General features: G+C 41.0%; 1 protein-coding gene across 1 annotated transcript in view; it reads right to left on the bottom strand.

Moving 5' to 3' along the window:
• PDHX (pyruvate dehydrogenase complex, component X) overlaps nucleotides 1–23801 on the bottom strand; it is an 82570-nt gene that overhangs the window by 43617 nt on the left and 15152 nt on the right. Inside the window, exons 2-4 of the mRNA XM_009997282.1 lie at nucleotides 23027–23110; nucleotides 18277–18377; nucleotides 2582–2787 (exon numbers count right to left, since the gene is read on the bottom strand). Of these exons, the coding sequence (XP_009995584.1) occupies nucleotides 2582–2787; nucleotides 18277–18377; nucleotides 23027–23110 (391 nt within the window). The remainder of the gene's footprint in view (nucleotides 1–2581; nucleotides 2788–18276; nucleotides 18378–23026; nucleotides 23111–23801) is intronic.

Genomic DNA, 23801 nt, shown 5'->3' on the forward strand with positions numbered 1-23801 from the left:
AACACTCCAGTCAGAAGAGTCGTCCCACCATGTTTCTGTGATTGTAACTACATGATAGCTGTCCTGCCACACAATGGCTTCTAGCTTTTCCTGTTTGTTGCCCACGCTGCGTGCATTGGTGTAGATGCCCTTGAGCTGGACTATCAGTTCCACCCCTAACATTGCCATGCCACCCCATGTCTCATCTCTAGTTGGCCTGGTTTTATCTCCTTCCCTCTTCAAATCTAGAACTCTCAATATGCTCTGCCAACTGCTGGTCAAGATTCCTTTTTCCCCTTGTGGATAGTTCTACTCCATCTCTCATCAGCAGGCCTGGTGTGATGTAAACATCCCCGTGATCAAACAACCCAAAATTCAGCTGATGGCATCAGTGTCTAAGGCATGTGTTGATCAGGTGTGCTTTCCTGTTCCTTTCACTATTCTCTGCCACTGAAGGAACTAAGGAAAACACCACCTACACTCCTGATCCCTCCACCATCCAGCCCAGTGACCTGAAGTCACCTTTTTATTGCCTTAGGACTTCATACCATACCAACAGAGACTCCATGCTCCAAATACATAACCTGATTAGCCAAGGAGTGATCAGAAAGATTTGCTCACCCTTCAACAAACATATGGCTTCAACAAACATATGGAGAATGGGGAATAACTATGGACTACCATGGTCTGAATGAAGTTACCTCATCAATGAGTGCTGCCATTTCAGACATGCTGGAACTTCAATATGAACTGGAGTCCAAGGCAGCTATATGGTATGCCACTTTTGACATCAGTAATGCATTTTTCTCCATTCCCACTGCAGCAGAGTGCAGGCCCCAATTTGCTTCCACTGAAAGGGGTGTTCAGTACATCTGGAATTGACTGCCCAAGGAGTGGAAGCATAGTCCTACTATCTGCCATGGACTGATCCACACTGCAATGGAGAAGGGTGGAGCTCTGGGCCATCTGCAGTACATTGACGACATCATTGTATGGGATAATTGAGAAAGGCAAGAAGGTAATCTGCATTCTGTTGGAAGCTGGTTTTGCTATGAAGAGAAGCAAGGTCAAGGGACCTGCCAGAGAGATCCATTTCCTGGGAGTTAGATGGCAAAATGCACACAGACATATTCCTAGACTAGATATTAGGAATAATTTCTTTACTGAAGGCACTGGAACAAGCTGCTCAGGGAGCGTGGTGGTGGAGTCACCAACCCTGGTGGAATTCCAGAACTGAACCAAGACAATTAAAACCAACAGAAAACCAAAAAACCCCAAAACAACCAAAACCAAACAGTTTGATAGCACATGCTACAAAAAACTAGTTTCCAATTCTTTCCTTTCATAGGGTGTAATTTTACAGGTCTTGAGTTTCCACAATTCACTCTAAATAAGGAGTGATACCTTCAAATAAGGTACAACCTGTGACACAAACCAGTGATTTATAGATTACTGTTATGTGATTAACAATTTGGGGTTAACTTATTCCCCTTCTAAGATGTTTGCAATCCTTAGAGTACCATAACACATCAAAACAAAACAAAAAGCACATAAAGCCATAGTTTTGAGCTTTTGGCACTCCACTGTTATGAAAATAGGAAGATATTATTCAAATAGCAAAGGTGCAAGACTTTGGATGGGTTTTGGAATGTGCCATTTGTTTGTTCACTTTTATCTCCTAAAAAAATAAACAGAAAACACGTTATAGGTAAACTGAGCATTCAATGTATAAGCAATCGTGTCCATCTTATACATACATAAGATGTATGCCCTGTACCGGCACTGGTGAGGCTGCATCTCAAGTACAGTGTTTAGTTCTGGGCTGCTCACTACAAGACAGACATCAAGGTCCTGGAATGAGTCCAGAGAAGGGCAACGAAGCCAGGAAAGAGACTGGAGAACAGGAGCATCTGAAGGAACTGGGGCTATTTAGTCTGAAGAAAAGGAGACTGAGGGGAGATGTTATTGCTCTCTACAGCTACCTGAAAGGAGGTTGTAGTGAGGTGAGGCTTGGTCTCCTCTTGCAAGTAACAAGCAACAGGACAAGAGGAAACGCGCTCAAGTTGCACCAGAGGAGGTTTACGTTGGATATCAGAAAAAAAATCTTCCCTTAAAGGGTAATTAAACACTGGAATTGGCTACTTAGGGAGGTGGTTAAGCCTCCATCACTGGAGGTGTTTAAAAGATGTATAGATGTGGTGCTTGGGAACATGGTTTAAGCATTTAACTCAGTAGACTTAGGTTAATGGTTGGTAAAGTTATAGGTGGACTCAAAGATCTTAAAGGTCTTTCCCAGCCAGAATTATTCTGTGACAACACAACGTAATCCTAATCCAAGTTTGGAATCTTTCATAGGGAAATTGTATGTCAGAATAAAAACACAGCCATAGAAAGTGCCCTAAAAAAAAGTATTATTTTGACTTATTGGGCTTACAAGCAAATAATATTCCGGGCAAGTTTTATTACATCACACATATGGAAAAACTCCCTTAAACTAACAGCTTAATACTAGGTGAAAAGGAAAAAAAGGATTCTTCTAGGTTCAGCACTATTGACCTAACTAAATAAAACTTCCATCTTACAAAAAAACATAAAAACTTACTGCGATTTTCCAAGTTTATGTTCCAGTTTCGGAAGGTCTAAAACTGAAGAATCTGCAGGAGTTGAGGTAAATGCAGGTGCCAGTGGAGCCAGAGAAGATGAATCATCACCATGAGCTGGTATTTCCACTTGCTTCCAGTCCTGTCCTTCCTCTACCAGGAGACCAATTAGTGAGCCCAAGCGTACATTTTTGCTTCCTTCTTCCACCTAAGTTTAAGGCAAGGAGAACATTCAATGACATATTGTGCTGTCTAGAAAAATATGACTAAAAGTGGTAATGTAAATATTTCAGGCATATTAATGGCACTTCAAGAAAATATATCGTATTTGATTCCTACTATTAATAAGATGACCTACGATTGAAATTACTTACAGTTGCTATTATAATGTGAGGAATATTAACTTACAGAATCACAGAACCATGTAAGAGTTTGGGTTGGATGGGATCTTAAAGATTATCTAGTTCCAACCTCCCTGCATGCACAGGGACACCTTCCATTAGATCAAATTGCTCAAAGCACCATCCAACCTGGCCTTAAAGACTTCCAGGGAGGAGGCATCCACAACTTCCCTGGGCAGTCTATTCCAGTGTCTCAGCACCCTCACACTAATGAATTTCTTCCTAATGTCTAACCTAAAGCTACCCTCTTGCAGTCTAAAATCATTACCCTTTGTCCTATCACTACATGTCATTGAAAAAATTCCCCTTCTCAGCTTTCTTGTAGGCTCCCTTCAGGTACTTGCAAGGGTTAGGCCCCTTACCACAGAAAATACGTCTCCCATAAAACCATTTCACCATATAAGGGAGATTAAATGGACACCACTCCTGAACGGTACCTGTGGAACCAGGAACCGGTCGACAGCTGAGCTGCGGGCTTCTTGGGGAGGGGCGCCTGCCTGCCTGCAGCTGGTCTGTTCTGTTCCAGGACTCAAGATGGGCTGTGCCAGGGCTGGCATGCAGATGGCATAATGCATTGCAGCACCTGGAATGGTGCGCTGTATCATTAGAATACAAGTCACCAGACAACAGTGGGGGCACTGAGCCTGGAGAAGCCCTGAGCAGAGCCGAGGGGAGCCAGGAGGATCGCAGAGCCAGAGCCGCGAGAAGCCGAGCTGGGAAGAACCGAGAGGAGCCGAGCCCAGCTGAGCCGGAGCCGCCTGAGCACTGCCACGTGCTGCCATACACTGCTGCCCACGTGGTGCATGTCTACAGCCCTCCAGTCCATCAGGCTGCTAAATGCTGACCAGCAGCTGGAGCTGTCGCTGCCGCCTCATTCAATGTGCCGGGAGTGTAAGAACCCCCATCCTGCTTTCCTACTGTTCAGTCCTCAAAAATAATGGGTGGCCCATTCTCACACACACAACAGCCAGCCCAACGCACTCCATTTATTATATTAGACCGTACATGAGGTCTTCCTCCTATCTTTTGCATTCTATCCATGGCTTGCATTATATTTGCATTTGTACACCACTACTCTGTTTATAAAGACGCAGCAGATAGAAACCCCTCACTCTGTGTCCTTATTCCCTTTTTGAGCGAGAATGTGTACTACCCATGGGGGACAGGGGTTTCGACAGGTATCAAGTAAAGCCAAAAGGGTGGGGGGGTTAACCCCTCAAACTCTCTTTTATTGTTTTTGACCCTTACAGTACTGGAAGACCAGAGCTTCAACAGAGAGTCCACTTCTTTGGGCTGAACAACCCCAACTCTCTCAGCTTGTCTCATAGGAGAGGTAATCCAGCCCTCTGATCATCTTCATGGTCCACCCCTGGACTCCCTAAAACAGCTCCATGTCCTTCCTGTATTAGGGGCTCCAGAACTGGACACAGTACTCCACATGGGGTCTCAACAGAGAGGGTGGGGAGAATCACCACCCTTGACCTGCTGGCCATGCTTCTTTTGATGCAGCCTAGCTGATGCAGCAGTTGGCTTTTTGGGCTGCAAGCACATGTTACCAGCTCATGCTGAGCTTTTTCATCAACCAGCACCTCCAAGTCTTTCTCCTCAGGGCTGATTCTGTTCTCCACCTGTTCTCCACCTAGCCTGTAATTTTGCTTGGGATTGCCCCAGCCCAGGTGCAGCCTGGTGTAGCCTTATTGAACTTCATGAGGTTGGTATGGGCCCACCTCTCCAGCCTGTCAGGGTTATTATTCAGGTAAGATTGTCATGGTTTGACTCAGGGTTGGCAACTGAACCAGTTACAATAATGCTCGATACCCTCTCCCTCCCACCCAGGAAGGGAAGGAGAGAAATAATGAAGGAGAAAGACCTTCTGGGTTGAAAACTAAACTATACAGCTTAAATTCAATACAAATGATAAAAGAAAACATGTACAATTATATACAAATGTGCTAAGAAATGTGCAAAACCCTATTGCCTCCACCAGCAACTCCCACAGCACTCCCCTGAGCTGTGGATGGTTCCAAAATGTCCCAAACCACTGCTGGAGAGAGTGGCAGAGCACACAGGAGCTGAGGGTAGAGTTATGAGGGTCAGAAATGCATGGGCCTAGGGATCAACGGTGATAGATAGACGGAGTCCTCTCCAGACACCAGCCACGGATGGAAGAGAAGGGAAGAAGAAGGAGAAAGGCACTTGACTTCTGTGGTCCTTGACCTTATACTGAGTTTATATAGATATATGGAATGGAATACTTGGGTCAATTTTCCTGTCTGTCTAGTCAACTCCTCCCTACAGGAGAGCTGCAGATAACGACTTCTCTGTTCCCATAGCATCTGAGGCAGCAGAGCAAAGCCACTTTGGCATCTCAGAAGTAACAAAAACATTCCAGCATTTTCAGTCCACTGGCTGGAAAACTTGCTGCTAGTTTAAAAAGAGATCTCTAAAGGAAAAAAAAAACAAACTGTATAAGGAAAATTTGCCTCATCCTGGCTCAAACCAGAACAAAGATTGTTGTCTGCACTCTGTTAATGTCTGCACTCTGAATGTATCAGATTTTACAAGATTACCCAGCTTGCTTGCTAGAAGGACTGACACCAGACCTAAGAAGGAACAGCAAAAGCAATTTGGTCTCAGTATATTCTGATAAAATCTCTCACATTTACAGTTTTGCCAGCTCACATAATTTTTCTGGGTGAACACTAAGCAAATTCTAGTGTAATACTTCTTTAAGAGCATTTATTAAATGAAAACACTACTTAAGACTTACTTCATTAATTTTTGTTCTGATCATTTGATGCATCCTTCACCATTAATATTCTGAAAAGCTTCATTTGAGAGAAGAAAATCCATCAAGTTTTGATCATATTTTATTTTTATTGAGTTGACTTTAAAGTGCTTGGGATGACAGAATGCCAACCAAAAGTTCTGAACAGATTTGTCTCAAAGTCTAAAAGATCCTATCGCAGAGAGGCTCAAGGTCTAGATTTGTAAAACTATATATAACTGCAATGTTACTTCCAGGCATAATCAAATAATATGGCAGCTTGAAGCCAGTATAAACACAGCCTACCTAACCTAACCGCTGAAACACCAAAACTGGAGAAAAAAAAAAACAAATAAAAAACCCCAACAAACAAACAAACAAAAAGCCAAAGCAAACAACCAAACAAAAAGAAAACCAAGCTGCAAATATCCAAAATACTGAGGCTATTGACTGTAATAATTTTACAGCATTATCATACTTTTGCACAGACCAAGATATTTAGAAATAAGTATGCTTATCAGCATAATATTAAGATGTTTGATCCATACCAAAGGTGTCCCCCAAGTTCAAAATACTCTCCATATGGTACTAAGGTATTAATATGCAGCACCTAATTTTTTTTCCAAAACAAGAATAAATCAAGTGGGTTTGCATGCTCTCTTTGAATTACAAAGGCTTGCCAATGTAACAGATCGCTTTTTATAAGTAATCCACATATTGTAACTGAATAGACCAAGAAGTGCTGCAACATAATTGTGGTGTCAAGTCTTACCACAATTTTGGTGTCTGAATGCTTTAATGATGCTATGATACCACATGCAGGAATCCAGCAGGGCTGCTTAAGCCTTCAGAAACATTAAACAATATTTATACCAGTTAGGCTTTGTTTATAACCCAGCATTATATGAGCATTCAAAGCCACCAATGCTGTTAACTCTTCACTCTTCAGAGCAAGCCAATTGTGTTTTATATCATGTTCACCACTCAAAGACAGTTACGTTAAAAATTCCAGTATTCTTCTTCTAATCTAATACAGGTTTCCAAACTGGAAATCTGTGAAGTTTGTATTTTTTAGAAGTATTTTTTAAAAAAACATGTTTTCAAACATGCAGCTCAGAACTAGAACAGACAAAGTAAAGTTGTTATTAATTTCCTCCTGGATTTTTGAGTCAATTCTACATTTTCATAATTCACAACATCAAAAAACCTCTCTGTATAGAACTCAATGAACCCCAGAATCTCAAATCAAAAGAAGAGCTGAAATAACAAATTACTTTTGCTACTGTTTGTATGCATAGCTAAGAAGAGCCAAAAACATCCTAACTTTGCTGAAAAGCAAACAAAGCATAGGTGAGCCAAGACATGGAGAAACCCTGGAGGAGATTAAGTGCACAAAAGAATAAAATTCCCTTGGAGAAGTTGCTGCTGCAGCACAGTACTTCAGTCACTAACACACACATTACAAAGTAGACGTTTATTGCCTATATTAGGAAAAAAGGTGGGCAGAATTTGATGCTGGCTCATTCTGCAATGAAAGTTTATATTTAAGTAGTTTAAGTTCACAGCAATTCTCATTTGGTCACAAAGGAGAACATGGTACTGCATATTAAATCCAGTTCTTAAATAATCATTCATCATTTGGTTTTGGTTCTGTCATGGTTTGGGCCTCACACAACAACAGAGAAACAGCCACGTGGCTACTCATTCAACTTCTCCCGCCCACACACTGTGGGACGGGGAGGACAAAGGCCAACTAGAAGCTCATGGGTAAAGACAAATGTCAAGGAGGTTTCTTCACTGATTGTCCCAGGCAAAACAGACTCAACTTGGGGAAAAATTATAACTTAATTTCACACTAAATGAATGCACACAGAACACAGTCAAAACAAAGAGCAGTGCTTACATACGTTACCCCCACCCCTCCCTTCTTCCCAGGCCAAAACTAATTTCTTCCCCATTTGTCTACCTCCTTCCCCCCAGCAGCACAGAGGGACAGGGGATGGGGCTTAGAGTTAGTACACGGTATACTGGTTCCTCAGGAAGAAGGATTCCTTACAGTCCTCCCACACTTCCCCATGGGGTCCCTCCCATGGGAGAGAGACCTCGCAAACCTCTCCTTCATAAGTCCTTCTCACGAGGTCAGGAGCAAGCTATTCGAGTGTAGGCTTCCCACAGCATCATGGGCTGCTTTGGGAACAGTCATTTCTCCTGCCATGGAGTCTTCCACAGCTGCATAATCCAAGTTCACCCCTCCTGGCACCTTAAGGCAGGTGTTCCAACACGTTCCTCCACGAATGCAGGGGGACAGCCTTCCATGTCACCATAGGTTGCAGGGAAACTTCTGCTTGGGCACCTTCTTCCCCTTCTTCCTCACCAACTATGGGCACTGCTCTGCATTGCCAGCTCAGCTCTTTCTTCAACTGCGTGATCTACTCAGGTCTACATTCCCTGCCATCCCAGGTGCCCTCACAGAGCAGATGTGGGGCACTGGAGATAGAGGACTGGGGAAATGAATATGCTGATAAAGCCCTATCCAGGGCTGAAGCAGCCTGCTACACACATTAGGACTGCTCCTGTGAAGAGCAAGAGGAGGGTAATTGTTATAGGAGATTCCCTTCTGAGGGGAACTGAGGGTCCCATATGCCAGCTGGGCCCTTCCCACAGGGATGTCTGCTGCTTCCCAGGGGCCCAGGTTAGGGATATAACCAGGAAAATTCCTGGTCTGATACGGCTCTCTGATTACTACCCTCTTTTGGCCTCTCAGGTAGGTACTGATGAGATAGAGAGAAGAAGTCCGAGGGTAATGAAGAAAGATTTCAGGACCTTGGGGTGATTGGTCAAGAGATCGGGAACATTAGTTGTGTTCTCCTCTATCCCTCCAGTTCCCAGAAATGATGAATGGGTAAATGAGAAGACATGACAGATCAATGTCTGGCTCCAAACCTGGTGCTACTAGCAGGACTTTGGGTTTTTTGACCATGGCTTGATCTACAGGACATCAGGCATTATCACAACAGACGGGAATAAATACCCTGTCTCACAGGGGGAAAAGGGTACTAGGCAAACAGTTAGCAGGGCTCATGGACAAGGCTTTAAACTAGACTTGAAGAGGGAGAGGGATAAAACTAGGCCCACCAGAGATGAGTCTAGGGGTAAAGGGCCAAGGATGGGGGTGAAATCGATAGTCCATCTCAAGTGCATCTACACTAATGCACATAGCATTGGGCAACAAACAGGATGAGCTGGAAGCCGTTGTGCAGCAGGACAGCTATGACGTAGCTGCCATCATGGAAACCTGGTGTGAGGACTGAACACTGGTTTAGAAAGTCCCTTGGAAGACAGTCCTGAAGGGCAAAGGAGTCCAGGAAGGCTGGATGCTCTTCAAGAAGGAAAACTTAAAGGCCCAGGAGCAGGCTGTCCCCATGTGTCACAAGATTAAAGGGCGGAGATCATGGCCAGCCTGGCTGAACAGGGAGCTTTGGATGGGTGTTAGGAAAAAAAGGAAGGTTTACCACCTTTGGAAGAAGGGACAGGCAATTCAAGAGGAGTACAGAGATCTTGTTAGGTCATACAGAGAGAACACTAGGAAGGCAAAAGCCCAACTGGAGCTCAAGTTGGCCACTGATGTAAGGGACAACAAAACCAGTTTTTGTAAATTCATCAACAATAAAAAAAGAACCAGGGAGAATCTCCATCCCTCATTGGATGCAGGGGGGAACACTGCAACCAAGGATGAGAAAAAGACTGAGATACTTAATGGCTTCTTTACCTCCATCTTTAATTAGTCAGACCAGCTCCCCCTAGGGTGTTCAGCTGAAAGATAAAGACAAAGAGCAGAATAAACCCCCACCCCCATAATCTAGGCAGAATAAGTTAATGATCTGCTTTTGCACCTGGACACACATAAGTCTGGGGCTGCATGGGATTCACCCAAAAGTACCAAGGGAGCTGGCAGGGAAGCTCGCTAAGTGTCTCTCCATCAATTATCAACAATACTGGTCAGCACGGGAGGTCCCAGATAACTGGAGGCTGGCTAATGTGATGCTGTAAGGAGGATCTGGGGAACTACAGGATTGTCAGTCTGACCTCGGATGAGGGGAAGGCCATGGACATTGTCTATGTGGACTTTGGTAAGGCCTTTGACACCATCTCCCACAGCATTCTCCTCGAGAAACTGGCAAATCATGGCATAGACAAGTGTACTCTTCACTGGGTAAAAAAATGGCTGGATGGCTGGGTCCAGAGACTTGCGGTAAATGGGGTCAAATCTAGTTGGTAGCCAGTGGTGTCCTTCAGGGTTGTTTTGGGGCCAATCTTGTTCAACATCTTTATCAATGATCTGGATGAGCGGATTGAGTGCACCCTCAGTAAGTTTGCAGACAACACAGAACTGGGTGGGAGTGTCAATCTGCTAGAGGATAGGAAGGCTCTACATGAGGATTTGGACAGGCTGGATCGATGGGCCAGGGCCAGTTGCTTGAGTTTCAATAAGGCCAAGTGACAGGCCTTACATTTTGGTCACAACAACCCTAGGCAGTGCTACAGGCCTGGGGAGGAACGGCTGGAGAGCTGCTGAGTAAAGAGAGACCTAGAGGTGCTGGTGGACAGTCGACTTAACATGAGCCAGCAGTGTGCCCAGGTGGCCAAGAAGGCAAACAGCATCCTGGCCTGCATCAGGCTAGCAGGAGTAGGGAGGCCTGTAGTCAGCACTGGTGAGGCCACACCTCAAGTACTGTGTTCAGTTCTGGGCCCCTCACTACAGGAAGGACATGGAGATGCTGGAGCATGTCCAGAGAAGAGCCATGAAGTTGGTGAAGGGCCTATAGAACAAGACATATGAGGAGCAGCAGAGGGAACTAGGGATCTTTAGTTTGGAGAAGAGGAGGCTGAGGGGAGATCTCACTGATCATTAAAAGACCCAATCAGACAGAAAAGGAATACATGCAGGAGTATCTATTTTACTGTTAGTCTGCTTTTTCTTAAACCATACATACTTACGTTATACTGTCAAGAAAAAACAAGAAAGGTTATAGAAGTTGAATTCATTTAATCTAACAAATCTTCCATCTTTAAAGGTAAAAAACAAAAATGTTAGGCAGGTAGTGAACTTATTTGACTTAAGTTTTCCATACTGAACTAAATCAATATGGTAAAGACATTGTAGTTTACATCAAAGAACATAAAATTGTTACCTAATTTCTTTTAGAAAATGAGTAAACTTCTGCCAGATGTCAATAATTCATAAGCACCAAAAAAATTCTTAATTTCCAACAAGCTACATTGCATCTGAAACTTTCCAGTGGCCTGTGGAGGGACATAATTCAATATGAAATAACCTCCCCAACCACAAACCTGAGACAGCTTAATGTTATAAGCCTTAAGGAGACTAGAATAAAAGCCTTTTTATGTATTTATTCTGTACTATAGTTAAGCTCACCTTTCCTAGAGTCCAAAAGGACAGGTTAAAAGAATCTATTAATGATTGTGTTTGCATAACAATCTGTTTATGTTACTGCAATAAAGCTGTCTCTTTTCCCTTACTCTGAAAGGCATTCAGTTATTTTCAAACTCCTGGCATCTCCTTCTCTGGTATATGATTGCTATTGGATTAGGTTACTACCTTGGCTAAGGCTGAGAGTCACTGCTCCATGATACTGGTATGTAGTCGCTGGAGAGTCTGGTTTTGATATATCAAAAATGTGCCACAACAGCAGTAAGCAGAAATTTTGGAATGCATTCAGAATACAAGACAGGAAACAGGAAAAACACAGCTTCTGAAATAGTAATGCTACCTGTAGCCATCATGAATTAAAGACATTTGAAAAATCTACATTGGAGTCTGCTGTTCTTTTCTTAATGTACATCTGGGAATCATTATTTAATACTTTTGACAGAAATGATCCCTCTATCTCCTCTTCACATAATCTAAGACAAAGCAGTATCTGTAAAGGCAGAATAGGTATTTCATATTAAGAAACAAAAGAAAAATAAAAGAGATTGCACAAGTTTTTGTCAAGGCTATTAGACTCAAAGTAATTTTCATAAACATTCAAAATGGAAAGGGAGAGAAATAAATATAGTGAAAGCATTACTTACACAGGAATTATTAAAATAACTATATAGAGGCTAAAAGCATATTAAAAAAAAAAAAAGTATGAGGTGAGATTTTCTCCTGGGATAGTGGAATAGATTCACTGAAACTTCTTAGATATGTTGATCCACAGTTGACCACAAAAACTCAGAATTTTCAAGGTACTGCAAAAAAAATTGAATACCTGGGGAAAATTACTATTTATCAATGTAAATTTAAGAAAAACATTTACAAAACGCTTATTTATGTAAACTACTGTTTTAAATGCAAGTTATCCTGTAGAAATTAAACACTAAAAACAATTTCTTCTCAGCCCTGAGAGACTTCATTCGCAGCTAAGTTCTGTCTTAACATCCTCTCCTTCCCACCCATCTCCCCACCTATTTCAATGCTTTCATTTTTGCAAAGAATGTTCCATTTCCTCACACAAATACAGGAAGATACTAAACAGACCATCACTTCTTAAATGCCACCACAAAGGAAACTACTCTCTCTTTTTTGGCACAGAATAACTATGCAAATACATGCTGTTGCAAGACAATGCAACTGTAGGCAACTTAATACACCAACTCAATATTATAACTGCAATAACAGTAGAAAAATGTGTCTCACTTTACATAGGCTAAATGTAGCAGAATGCTCCACCTCCGTGTCCCTGCCTCATTTCTCTTCTGTGATTCAATTGCTCTCTGTCTCTCAGTTTTATAGCCCCAGGCCTGGGGTGGAAAGATTCTCATGGGAAAGGAAAGGTCCTAGGAAGCTCTGAACTGGTAACAACTTTGAGAGTATAAACAGAAGGCCAAGTTCATGTTCATAACACCAGCTGCTCTCCCACGTTCACAGATCTTAGCATAGCCACAGCTAGGCCAAAACAGAGACAAACAAGAATGGGTAGATAAACAAAACAGTTTGGTTGGTGAGATAAACGTCTTCTTGGCTTTTTACACTGTTTTCCTTTTACTCTCCAATGAGAAATTTTGTAGGTACAGCTAAACAGTCAAATGACATCAGTAATTCACTTTATTCTACAAAAGCCTGGACCCATCCCTGATCACAGAGACTCCCATTCACTTTCCCTAGGAGGTATGCTGGACCTTCTCCCCTCCAGCAAGTGACACCTGCTCGAGTGGTTACTCCTCAAAAGGTTGAGAGAAAGCGACACCTGACTGAAATAAATAAAGGGCAAGAAACTCATGTTCATATCTTCATTAGCTAGTTTTAAATCTTAAAAGAAGCTTTAACTTTTAAGCTTTGGAACTTTAAGACTTTAGGATCCTTTTAAATGATTGCAATCACTGTATTATCACCTTGTCTAGGCATTAGTTTAATCATTGTTTTACATCTAGTATAAAGCCTATTAATATGTAAGTTGATAGCATTCAAATAGTTCACCTTTATTTAAGAGTTGCCAATTGTCTATGTTGTGTATTTTATTGTTAAGATACCTTCTTGTTTTTTTACCGTAAAATCCTGTTTTGATATCCCAATATCCCAACATTCACATAATCCTATTCATGCCTTTTTAATTCAATCGTTAAGACCCTTCACCATTTACAAATAATCTCATTTTATGCATATACATCTTGCCTGCTATCTTGTCCCCTTTGGGACACTGATGGCTCCAAGAACTAGTTTGTACCTATGCCCTTTCTGTTGTTTCCTAAGTAGCTAGAGATAGCAACTACAAATATCTGCTGCTGTGTAAATATACTCTAGATGACAACTCCCTGATCAAATAATGTTTAAAACAAAAGTTTGTCTTAAACAGCATTTTCCTTCAGAGTGCAATCTTATTTCCTAATTATTGTAGGACTGTGTGTAGAATAACAAAGTTCGAGTTAAACAGAAAAGGCTCAAAGATTACACAGGATTACTAGCAAAACACAAATTCATACAGACACTGCTGCAAAAAAGGAAGAAGGATGAAAGAAGTGTAACATATTTCATTTGAGAAATGTTCCCCTAAATACTCAAGAAGTAACATCAAGATTTAATACTGGGCTGTCATGAAACAAATGACAAATGTTCTCTAATAACTCCTCTCCCTTCCCTGAAAGCAAAACAAGAGTAAGAGAAAGAGAGAGACTAATGGGTTGGAATCTAAGCTTATCAGCTTCAATGAAACAATAATAATGGAGAAAAAAAAGAAATATGTACAAATATATACAAATACCTACAAAATCAGTTTTGAGATATGTTAAAGGTCTTCCAGTACATAAATGATAGTGATAAATGGAATAGTTATCAGCTGGAATTTGTGGCCACTGCATTAAGAGTAAAAAAGACAGTTTGCTTTTATACAGTGATTTACTTCTAATGATTGGAAAAATATTTTTTCTAAATGCCAATATAGTATGGGGTCACAGCATGTAAAAAGTCTTGGTCAGTGAAAGGTCTAGGTAAATTTCACCTGCTGTTGGTACAGACTGCAGTAATCAATGACTTGTCCTTTTTGTAGCCTATTTATCTATAGCCACTTTACTCTGCATGGTACAATGCCAAATTTCACCCCTTTTTATACATTCTGACCACACTCTGATCTTGTATATTATTTTCAAGCCTTTTGCAGTTAACTAATCAAGTCAATATTCACCCTATTTACAACGACAAATATAACTAAGTGCTAAGACCAAAACTGGCATTTTTTTTTAGCAACAATTGTGGTTACAACAAAAGATAGTAAGTGCAGTCGTCAGAGACAGCATAAGAAGTCAGGGATCTGCTTCGTAGGGCACCATGAGATAAAGCTCTGGAGAAGAGAAGCCCATGAAAGCTGGTCAGTATTCAAGGATTGCCCCTGCCAAGCTCAGGAGCAACATGTCCCAACAAAATGGAAGGCAGACAAGAATGCCAGGAGGTCTGCATGGATGAACAAGGAGGTCCTGGACACACTGTCCTTGGAAAAACAAGAACAGGTAGCCTGGGAGGAGTTCAAAGAAGCTATCCAAGCAGCCAGGCATCAGATTAGGAAAGCTAGAGCCCAGAAACAATTAAATTTATCAAGTGATATCAAGAAAAATAAGAAAAGCTACTACAGGTACATCAGTAAAAGGAAGAACTGGGATAATGTGGACCCTCTCCAAAAGGAAACAGGAGAGCTAGTCATGTGGTATAATGAGAAAGCTGAGGTACTCAGTGTTGTTTTTACCTCAGTCTTCACTGGCAAGGGCTTTAGCCACACCACCCAAGTTGCAGAAGGCAAAGGCAGAGACTGGGAGAAGGAAGAGCTGTCTGAAAGAACCTGAAAGTGCAAAAGTTCCTGGCACCTGATGAGATCTATGTGCAGCTCCTTACAGAACTGGCAGATGATTTTGCAAAGGTGTTTTCCATCATGTTTGAGAAGTCGAGGCAACCTGGTGAAGTTCCCACTGACTGGAAAAAGGAGAAGCATAATATGCATTTTCAGATAGGGAAAAAAGAAAGACACGGGGAACTACAGACCAGTCAATTCTCCCCTCTATCCACAGACTATGAAGCAGATCCTCCTGAAGGGTCTGCTAAGGCATGTAAGAAAGCAGGATGCAGTTATTGGCAGCCAGCATGGCTTCACCGAGGGCAAATTGTGACTTGTGATTTGGTGGCCATTTATTACTTGCTTACAGCATTGGTGGACAAGGGGAGAGCAACTGACATCATCTGCCTGGACCTGTGCAAAGCCTTCAAAACTGTCCTGAATGACATCCCGGTATCAAAATTGGAACAATACTCATTTGACGGATGGACCACTCTTTGGGTAAGGAATTGGCTGGTTGGTTGTGCTCAAAGAGTAGTGGTCAACGTCTCAATGTCCAGATGGAGACCAGTAACATTTGGCATTCTTCAGTGGCTGGTAATGGGACCAGTGCTCTTTAACATCTTCAGTGATATGGATAGTGAGTGTACCCTCAGCAAGTTTGCTAATTACAACAAGCTGTGTGGTGTGGTTGACATGCTGGAAGGAAAAGAGGCCATCCAAAGGGACCATGACAACATTCAGAGGTGGGCTCATGCCCATGTATTGCCAGAAAGTAAAACTTTTTAAAAGCACAATTGCTGCATATGTATAATTTTGTCTTCAATAACATGCTCACTTGTACTTCTTCAATTTTCTATGAAGCTATACCAAGATTGTACAAAGAGATGGAGTTTTGTCTCTAGAACACTCCTGCTTCATCATTTTTTATGGCCTTTCATTTATACTTGGGGTTTTTTTTAATGATATAAAATATATATAAGGAATGAGGCAAATATCCAAAAGGGAAGTATCATTGTAGACAACTGAATCTTGTCCTGAGAACTGAAATTTAATCCTTTCTGTTATCATGTTGCCACACAATACAGGGGCATGTAATTTAAAACTAGACTTTTCATATGAACATTAACAGCACATTCTTTGTATCTTGAATGCAGGAGTTGAAACTCTGATGCACAAGATGAAGTATGAAAACGTTCAGTGGAAGCTACAACAGTATTTGAATACAAAGCCCAACTAAGGCAAAAGCCCTCTATGTTCACTACAGGAGCATGGCGGCACAAGAGTGGAACCACACAGCTACTTAGTCATGCATCCCCTCTGTACCAAATCATGCCAGGCTGTCCCTAAGTAATGGCAAGTATCCATGCCTGTTGCATGGTGTTAATTTCACATGAAGTTCAATGGCACTTTGTAGATGCTCTTGCTTGGCCAAACAACTGAGTGGAATGCAAGGGTAAGGAGCCAGAGAAAGGCAAACACTACAACACTGAAAATTCAACTTATTAAGCAATGCTTCAAGATACAAATAATCCTTTGGCAGAAAGAATAGAACCTAAATTAATAGTCCTGGAACCACCAAACCTGACATAATGCGTACTAAGACAGTCAAAGTATCTGTCAAACACTCTTTGAGTTAAAGTAAATAACAGTATTAATTTTAACATGTCTACCATGTAAAAAAGGTAAGACACTGCACAGTGATTCAAGTAGATTTCTTCAGTATCCTATGGTTTGAACATTATAAAGTGTTTCATAACTTTTCTTGGAGACACTAGCTCACAGGTAGGATTTTTAAGTGTGTTAAGCTCTTTATATATCAGTATATTAATTCAACCTGAGAAATATGCTACAGAATCTTGTTTTCCCATTTAGCTGCCTACTTGATTGCCCAACTAGATTTTCTATAACTGTAATTGAGCAAACTGCAAATTCATTGCAAAATCGTATTTAAGATTATCCATGTTTACCTATTCAATTCCTAAAGGGGAAAAAGAGAAGGTATCATTGTTCTTGTTGGCAGTGGTAGAGTGTTGCTAAGAGTTTAACCCTTCACAGGATAAATAAGAGAACTCCACAGATTTGGATATTGTTTATAATTGTTAATTTTAGAAAACAATGGTGAATATTAAAAGGGAAGGGAAATCCTTTCACCATCTCTATACACAATTAATAACAGCTTTCGTTCTCCTCTTAAATATAAGAAATTCTAAAATACATTTTCCATCATACATATTGGATGGACAAAAAAACCATCCAGTCTCCCTTAAATTTTAAGCATCAAGTATGTGCTTTCAGAAAGCATAATATTTAATTTTACCCAGAAGCAACAACTGAAGATCTTGGAATTACAGCCCTAGTCTTTTGCATTCCAATGAGAACTAGCATAAGTTCATTCTGAAACAAACATTTTTTTTAAATGTTAGAAAAGAGGAGAAGGAGAAAGGAAAAGATACAGAATTTGACTACTCTTTTTAGAATACAGTATGTAGAGAGAACAGTACAGGAATTGTAAGCAGATTTTGGGGGGCTAGATATAGGGCTAGGAACCAAGTCCTTCATCCTGATCACCATAGTCCAGTTGGTTTTGCTTCCGTCTTCATAGAGAACAGGATTTAAGGCCAAACATAAACAAGGAACTCAAATAAACTGAGCATTAACTCTGCTATATATGGGCATACACAAAAATACTAAAAAATTGTGTTTATAGAACCTCACCATCCATCCCAGTTCTCATTCTTTATATTAAGCCTTATCAATTTAACTTTAAGAATACAGGAAATAAAAAATGCTGTCCTCTGGATCAGCCCATCTTATATAATGTTTCATCTTCAATGGCCAGCACAAGATAATCTAGCATGGAGATCACACATCCTGAGTGAAGTACCATTTGGAATTCCATATTCAACTAACTGATTGTAACTTGTTTTTCTATAACTCAGAGTAAGAGATGTCATAAACTGCAATATTTCATTGATATAATCTACAAGGTGCAAAACAGTATCATTAAATCAGGTTAACTGAAATTCCATTAAACATATATAGAATCATGTACTGTGTACCTGTAAAAAATAGAGCAATTATTTTTCACTAGGAATGCAACTAAGAAGAAAATTTAGCTATCTAAACTGGTTGTTGAGGTAAAATGCTAAACAACAGTCTGAAAAGAAGCTGTATCATCCCACTCAGAAACACAGAATCCCTACCAGTATTTTAGCCAATATGCCATCGTCGCTTGATTCCATGGTAATCACCGCTTTGTCTGTCTCAATTTCACACAATGCATCTCCAACATTCACGGTTTCACCTGCAAAATACAGCAGAACTTAAGAATACTTAGCCTAAAATTATTTTCAGATCTATTTAACCATGGACGATAGATACTTATCCATATAATACAGCCATTTATCATTCTTCAAAAATGTTCTACAGATAGTTGATTCCTCATCCTTATTTATCATACTTTATCTTTCATTTCTAGATAAAAACACTAAGATTCAGAGACAAAAACTGCTGCAGCAGAATATTAACATATTTCAACTATTGATCTTTACAGTACGTTTTCCAAGAGGAAGTACACACAAAATTTATTTTCACATTACCATCACTCAGTAACAACACCATTAATATAGTCCTGAGCCTTCCATATTCATTGCTAGCCATAAATCAAAGCAAGCTATTTAAAACTGTAATTTTTAAGACAATGGTCACAGGCAACATCATCTTTAATTAAGTATTAGTTTCCTAGTTTGTACCTAAACTATTAAAGATATTAAAAAAAAAACACAACAAAAAACAACACACCAAAAAAAACCACAAACACGCAGTAACTTTTAATCTCTTCGGAAAGCATGTCTGCAAGCTTGTTTCCTCAATCTCTTACATAGTTAAAAGGGACTTTTAGAAACATACTTACTTTGTTAAATATCCACAACTGTCAGAAATTGCTTTTACCACATTAGACAAATCTATTATTAATTTTGAAGTTTAGTCTTCTGAGTTTTAAGAATATATGTATCTATCAGTGCATGATAAAGATATTATGAGTCTGTGTGCTAGCTTGGTTTGGTGGGATTTTTTGGAAGTTGGGGAAGGGCTAGGAATGGCTCCTGTAAGACTCTGAGAGCTTTCCCTGCTCCAAAAAACCAGCTAGCCAAGGAGCCACCAGAAGGACAATAGATGCACCTCTGCAATTAACATATGAAAGAACTGATATAACACCTGAGCAGAGCAAGCAGTGGAGAAGAGCTGAGCTGGAGGGACAGAGTGGTCAGTGCTGGTGGTTTTTGAGAAAGAAAGGGAAGAAGGTGCCCAAGCAGAAGTTTCCTGCAAGCTATGGTGAGATGGCAGGCTGTCCCCCACATGCATGGAGAAACGTGGTGGAACTGAAGGCCTGAAGGCTCCAGGAGAGGTGAACTTGGCCAGTGGACTTCTATTTTGCAACCAGTGGACTCAAATTTGCTGCCAGTTCATTATGCAGCTATGGAAGACCCCAGCGCCAGGGAAGGTGACTGTTCCTGAAGCAGCCCGTGACTGTGTGGGAAGCTCACACTGGAGCAGCTTGCTCCGGACCTCGCAGGAAGGCCTCATGAAGGAGATATTTATGAAGACCTCTCACATATGGGAGGAACCCCATGGGGAAACAGGGGACAAAGGAGCAGCAAGAAACTGTTAACAGACTGTGAACTGACTCTAAACCCCATCCCCTATCCCCCTGTGCCTCTGGGGGGACGAGACAGATAAATCAGGAACAAAGTAATTTGGGCCCAGGAGGAAGGGAGGGTTGTAGGTACCATATGTAAGCACTGGTCTTTGTGTTGTTTGTGTGCTGTGTGCATTTGCCTAGTGGTTTGGTTTTTTTTCCCCAAGTTGAGTCTGTTTTGCCTGGGATTTTAATCAGTGAAAAAACCTCCTTACCATTTGTCTTGACCCATGAGCTTCTAGGTGGTCTTTGTCCTCCCCATCCCACAGTGCCTATGTGTGTAGGTGGGGCGGGGGCCATGTGGCTGGTTCTTTTTGGGTTAGGCCCACACAAAAACACCAATTGCAATTTTGAATGTTCTATTTATTGTAAAACAGACTACTGTTGTGTTTTAATGTCTTACAGTCATTGACAACTAACAAATACAGAAAGGACTTTGGATTGTTTGCATAGCCTTGGACTCAGTTCTTGATTCACTGAAGCTTCAATTTTCAAGAACACTGGCACAATTACTTTTTACAGCTACAGACTGTAGGAGCCATATTGCTGCAAAAATTCTTACTACAAGTTTTACAAGTAGATAGTCATTTCCACTACTGGAGCAACAAGTTGCCTTCCAGCTACCTCTCAAACTGTATTGAAAACAAGCAAATTACTCCAGTAATGCAATGATGAAGGCTGTATCAACACTTAGACAGTAAGCCAAAGGAAATGGCAGAATAGCCAAAACACATTTAGCTCACCAAATTGTATCTGTCAAAGACAGTATGCTTTAACAGATTTATTTCTTTTTTCTCCAAATGAGTTATTCTCTTTAGCAAATCTAACAATGCCTGAGAACAAGATATATTCCTACAGTCATCTACAACTCTGCAATGTATTATAATATCATAGAATCATTTGGTTGGAAAAGACCCTTAAGATCATCAAGTCCAACCTTTAACCTAGCACTTCCAAGTCCACCACTAAACCATATTCCTAAGCACCATACTGACACATCTTTTAAATACCTCCAGGGATGGCAACTTGACCGCTAACCTGGAAAGCCTGTTCAATGCTACACAAACCTTTGTTGAATTTTTTCCTAATATCCAATCTAAACCTCTCCTGACATAACTTAAGGCCATTTCCTCTGGTTATACTGCTTGCTGCTTGTGGGAAACTACCTACCTTGCTACAACCTCTTTTCAGGTAGCTGTTGAGAGCAATATAGCTCTCCTTTCAGCATCCTTTTCTTCAAACTAAACAGCCCCAGTTCCCTCAGCCACTCCTCATAAGCCTTGTGCTCTTGACCCTTCACAACTTCATTGCTTGGTGGCTCTTCTCTGGACACACTCCAGCACCTCAGTGTCCTCAACGTCCTTCTTGTAGCAAGGGAACCAAAACTGAACACCATAGTCAAGGTGTGGCCTTACCAGTGCCAAGTACAGGGGCACAATCACTTCCCTAGTTCTGCTGGCCACACTATTTCTGATACAACCCAGGATGCTGTTGGCCTCCTTGGCCACCTGGGCACACTGCTGGCCCACGTTCAGCCTGCTGTCAATGAGTACCCACAGGTCCTTTTCTGCCAGGCAGCTCTTCAGCCAGTGTCTCCCAAAACTGTAGACTTGCACGGGGTTGTTGTGACCCAAGTGCAGGACCCAATACTTAGCCTTGTTTAATCTTATACAATCAGTCTTGGTCCATCAGTCCAGCTAGCCTCTCTAGAGTGCTCTGCAGAGCCTTCCTACCCTCAGGCAGATGAACAGTCCTACGTAACTTGATGTCATCTGCACATTTACTGAGGGTACACTCAATCCCCGCATCCAGATGACTGATAAAGACATTAAACAAAACTGGGCCAAATATTGACCCCTGGGAAACACCACTTGTGACTAGCTGCCAAGTTAGTCAACTCCACTCACCACCACTCTTTGAGCTTGGCCACGCAGCCAGTTTTTTATCCAGCAAAGAATACACACATCCAAGGCGTGGGAATCACAGAAATACAGATTCACAGAATTGTCATGGTTGGAAACAATCTCTAAGATCACCACATCCAACCGCCAACACCGCTCCACCCCCCCAAAAAAAAAATATTAAAAAAATAAACCAAATAGAGCACGTCCTGAAGAGGTGATTCCATCACAGCCTTGGGCAACCTGTTCCAGCACCTGATCACTCTTTCAGTAAAGAAATTCTTCCTAATAACTAGCCTAAACCTCCCCTGGTGTAACTTCAGGCCATTTGCTCTAGTCTTACCATTATTTACTTGAGAGAAGAGGCCAACACCCACCTCCCTACAACCTCCTTTCAGTTAGTTGTAGAAAGCAACGAGGTCTCCCATCAACCATTTCATGGTTGCTAAGCCTCTGACCACCACATCTCCCACCAGTCCTTCCCTGTTTGTAAAAAGGGAAGTTTGTGAACAGAGAAGCCAGTTTCTCCTGGAGAATGCAATACCTATCTAGAACTGCTACCTTGGATGCAAAACAGTCAAAATCTAGTTTTAATATTAAATTGGAGAAGCAAAAGGGTAGAAGGAGAAGGGAGAAAAGTCTCCTGACAGAACAGGGACTGCTGATTGTTCTGCACATCGTTTTTCATTTACATAAAACCTATGTGAAGACAAAACATACACTTGGACTACCTAGCTGCTACAACATATTTTAACAGAAGCATATTACTTTTCAGTTATCAGAATATCACAAATAGCCCTAACAGCCTTGGCTTTCTTAGGTTTTGGTTTTGGTTGTTGGTTTTTTTTTGCCAGAGTAGTTTGTTTTCATTTTAGGTTCGTTGTTTGGTTTTTCATGGAAAGAGATTTCCCTATTTGGAATTTTGGTTAATCTATTTTTTTCTATCAGTTTAATTTTTAGACTATAAGCTAGATACCTAAAAAAGTGAATAGCAACTATAAAAATACCATATCTTCCCTGTTACTTGGTAACACAGCAGAAAAATGAAACAGAGACACACCTTCCACTAAGTCAAAGGCTCTCAGACATCCAACGTTATTGACCAGCATGACAATGTTCAGAATTAAAAACAAAACACACACAGACATCCTAGAACAGCCTGATGGAAACTTTTAAAAGATATGATCAATTTAACCTTTTGGAAGACAACTAAAAGAAAAATGTTTTAAGTACCAACAATTTCAAAGCAGGCATTGTTCAAGAAGAACAAGAAAGAATCATCTTATTCTTACAGAAAAGATTTTTATAGCTGAAGAATTACAGCAAATGCAGCCATAGAAAATGCTGTCTTACCTTCCTTTTTTAACCATTTCAGAATGTTTCCTTCTTCCATTGTAGGAGAAAGTGCAGGCATGAGAACCTTAATAACAGGTGTACCTGTAAAACAAGTGCATGATTACAAAGGTTAATACTTTTTCAGAATACTTGTTTTCTCAGTTAACTGCTTAACACAAATGAAAGTAGAAGTGCATGAAGCTGATAGGCAGTTGAACAAAACAATTATTACCATGCTCTTTTTCTTAAGCTTACATACACTTACATACATGCACTCCCAAGAGCACCAAGGAAAACAAGGCACCAAGTATACAACCTATATGTTACACCAAGACCAAGGACAACTTAATTATGAAGTTATAAATAATAAAAAGTATTAAGCATATTAAACTCTGTCTTAAGTAAAAATATGATATAGAAACTTTGGATCTGATGAAGACAACTTTCAATACTCATGTTGCTTCACAGAATTACAGAATCACAGAATATTAGGGATTGGAAGGGACCTCAAAACATCATCTAGTCCAACCCCCCTGCCAGAGCAGCATCACCTAGAGTACATCACACAGGAACTCCACAACCTCCCTGGGCAGCCTGTTCCAGTGTTCTGTCACTCTCACAGTAAAGAAGCTTTTTCTCACATCTACATGGAACCTCCTATGCTCCAGTTTGTACCCGCTGCCCACTGCCCTATCACTAGACATCACTGAGAAGAGCCTGGCTCTGTCCTTCTGACACTCACCCTAAACGTATTTATCAACATAAACAGTCTCCTCTTCTCCAAGCTAGAGAC

Source organism: Chaetura pelagica, unplaced genomic scaffold (assembly GCF_000747805.2).
Source record: "Chaetura pelagica isolate M959 unplaced genomic scaffold, ChaPel_1.0 scaffold134, whole genome shotgun sequence".
Lineage (NCBI taxonomy): Eukaryota > Metazoa > Chordata > Aves > Apodiformes > Apodidae > Chaetura > Chaetura pelagica.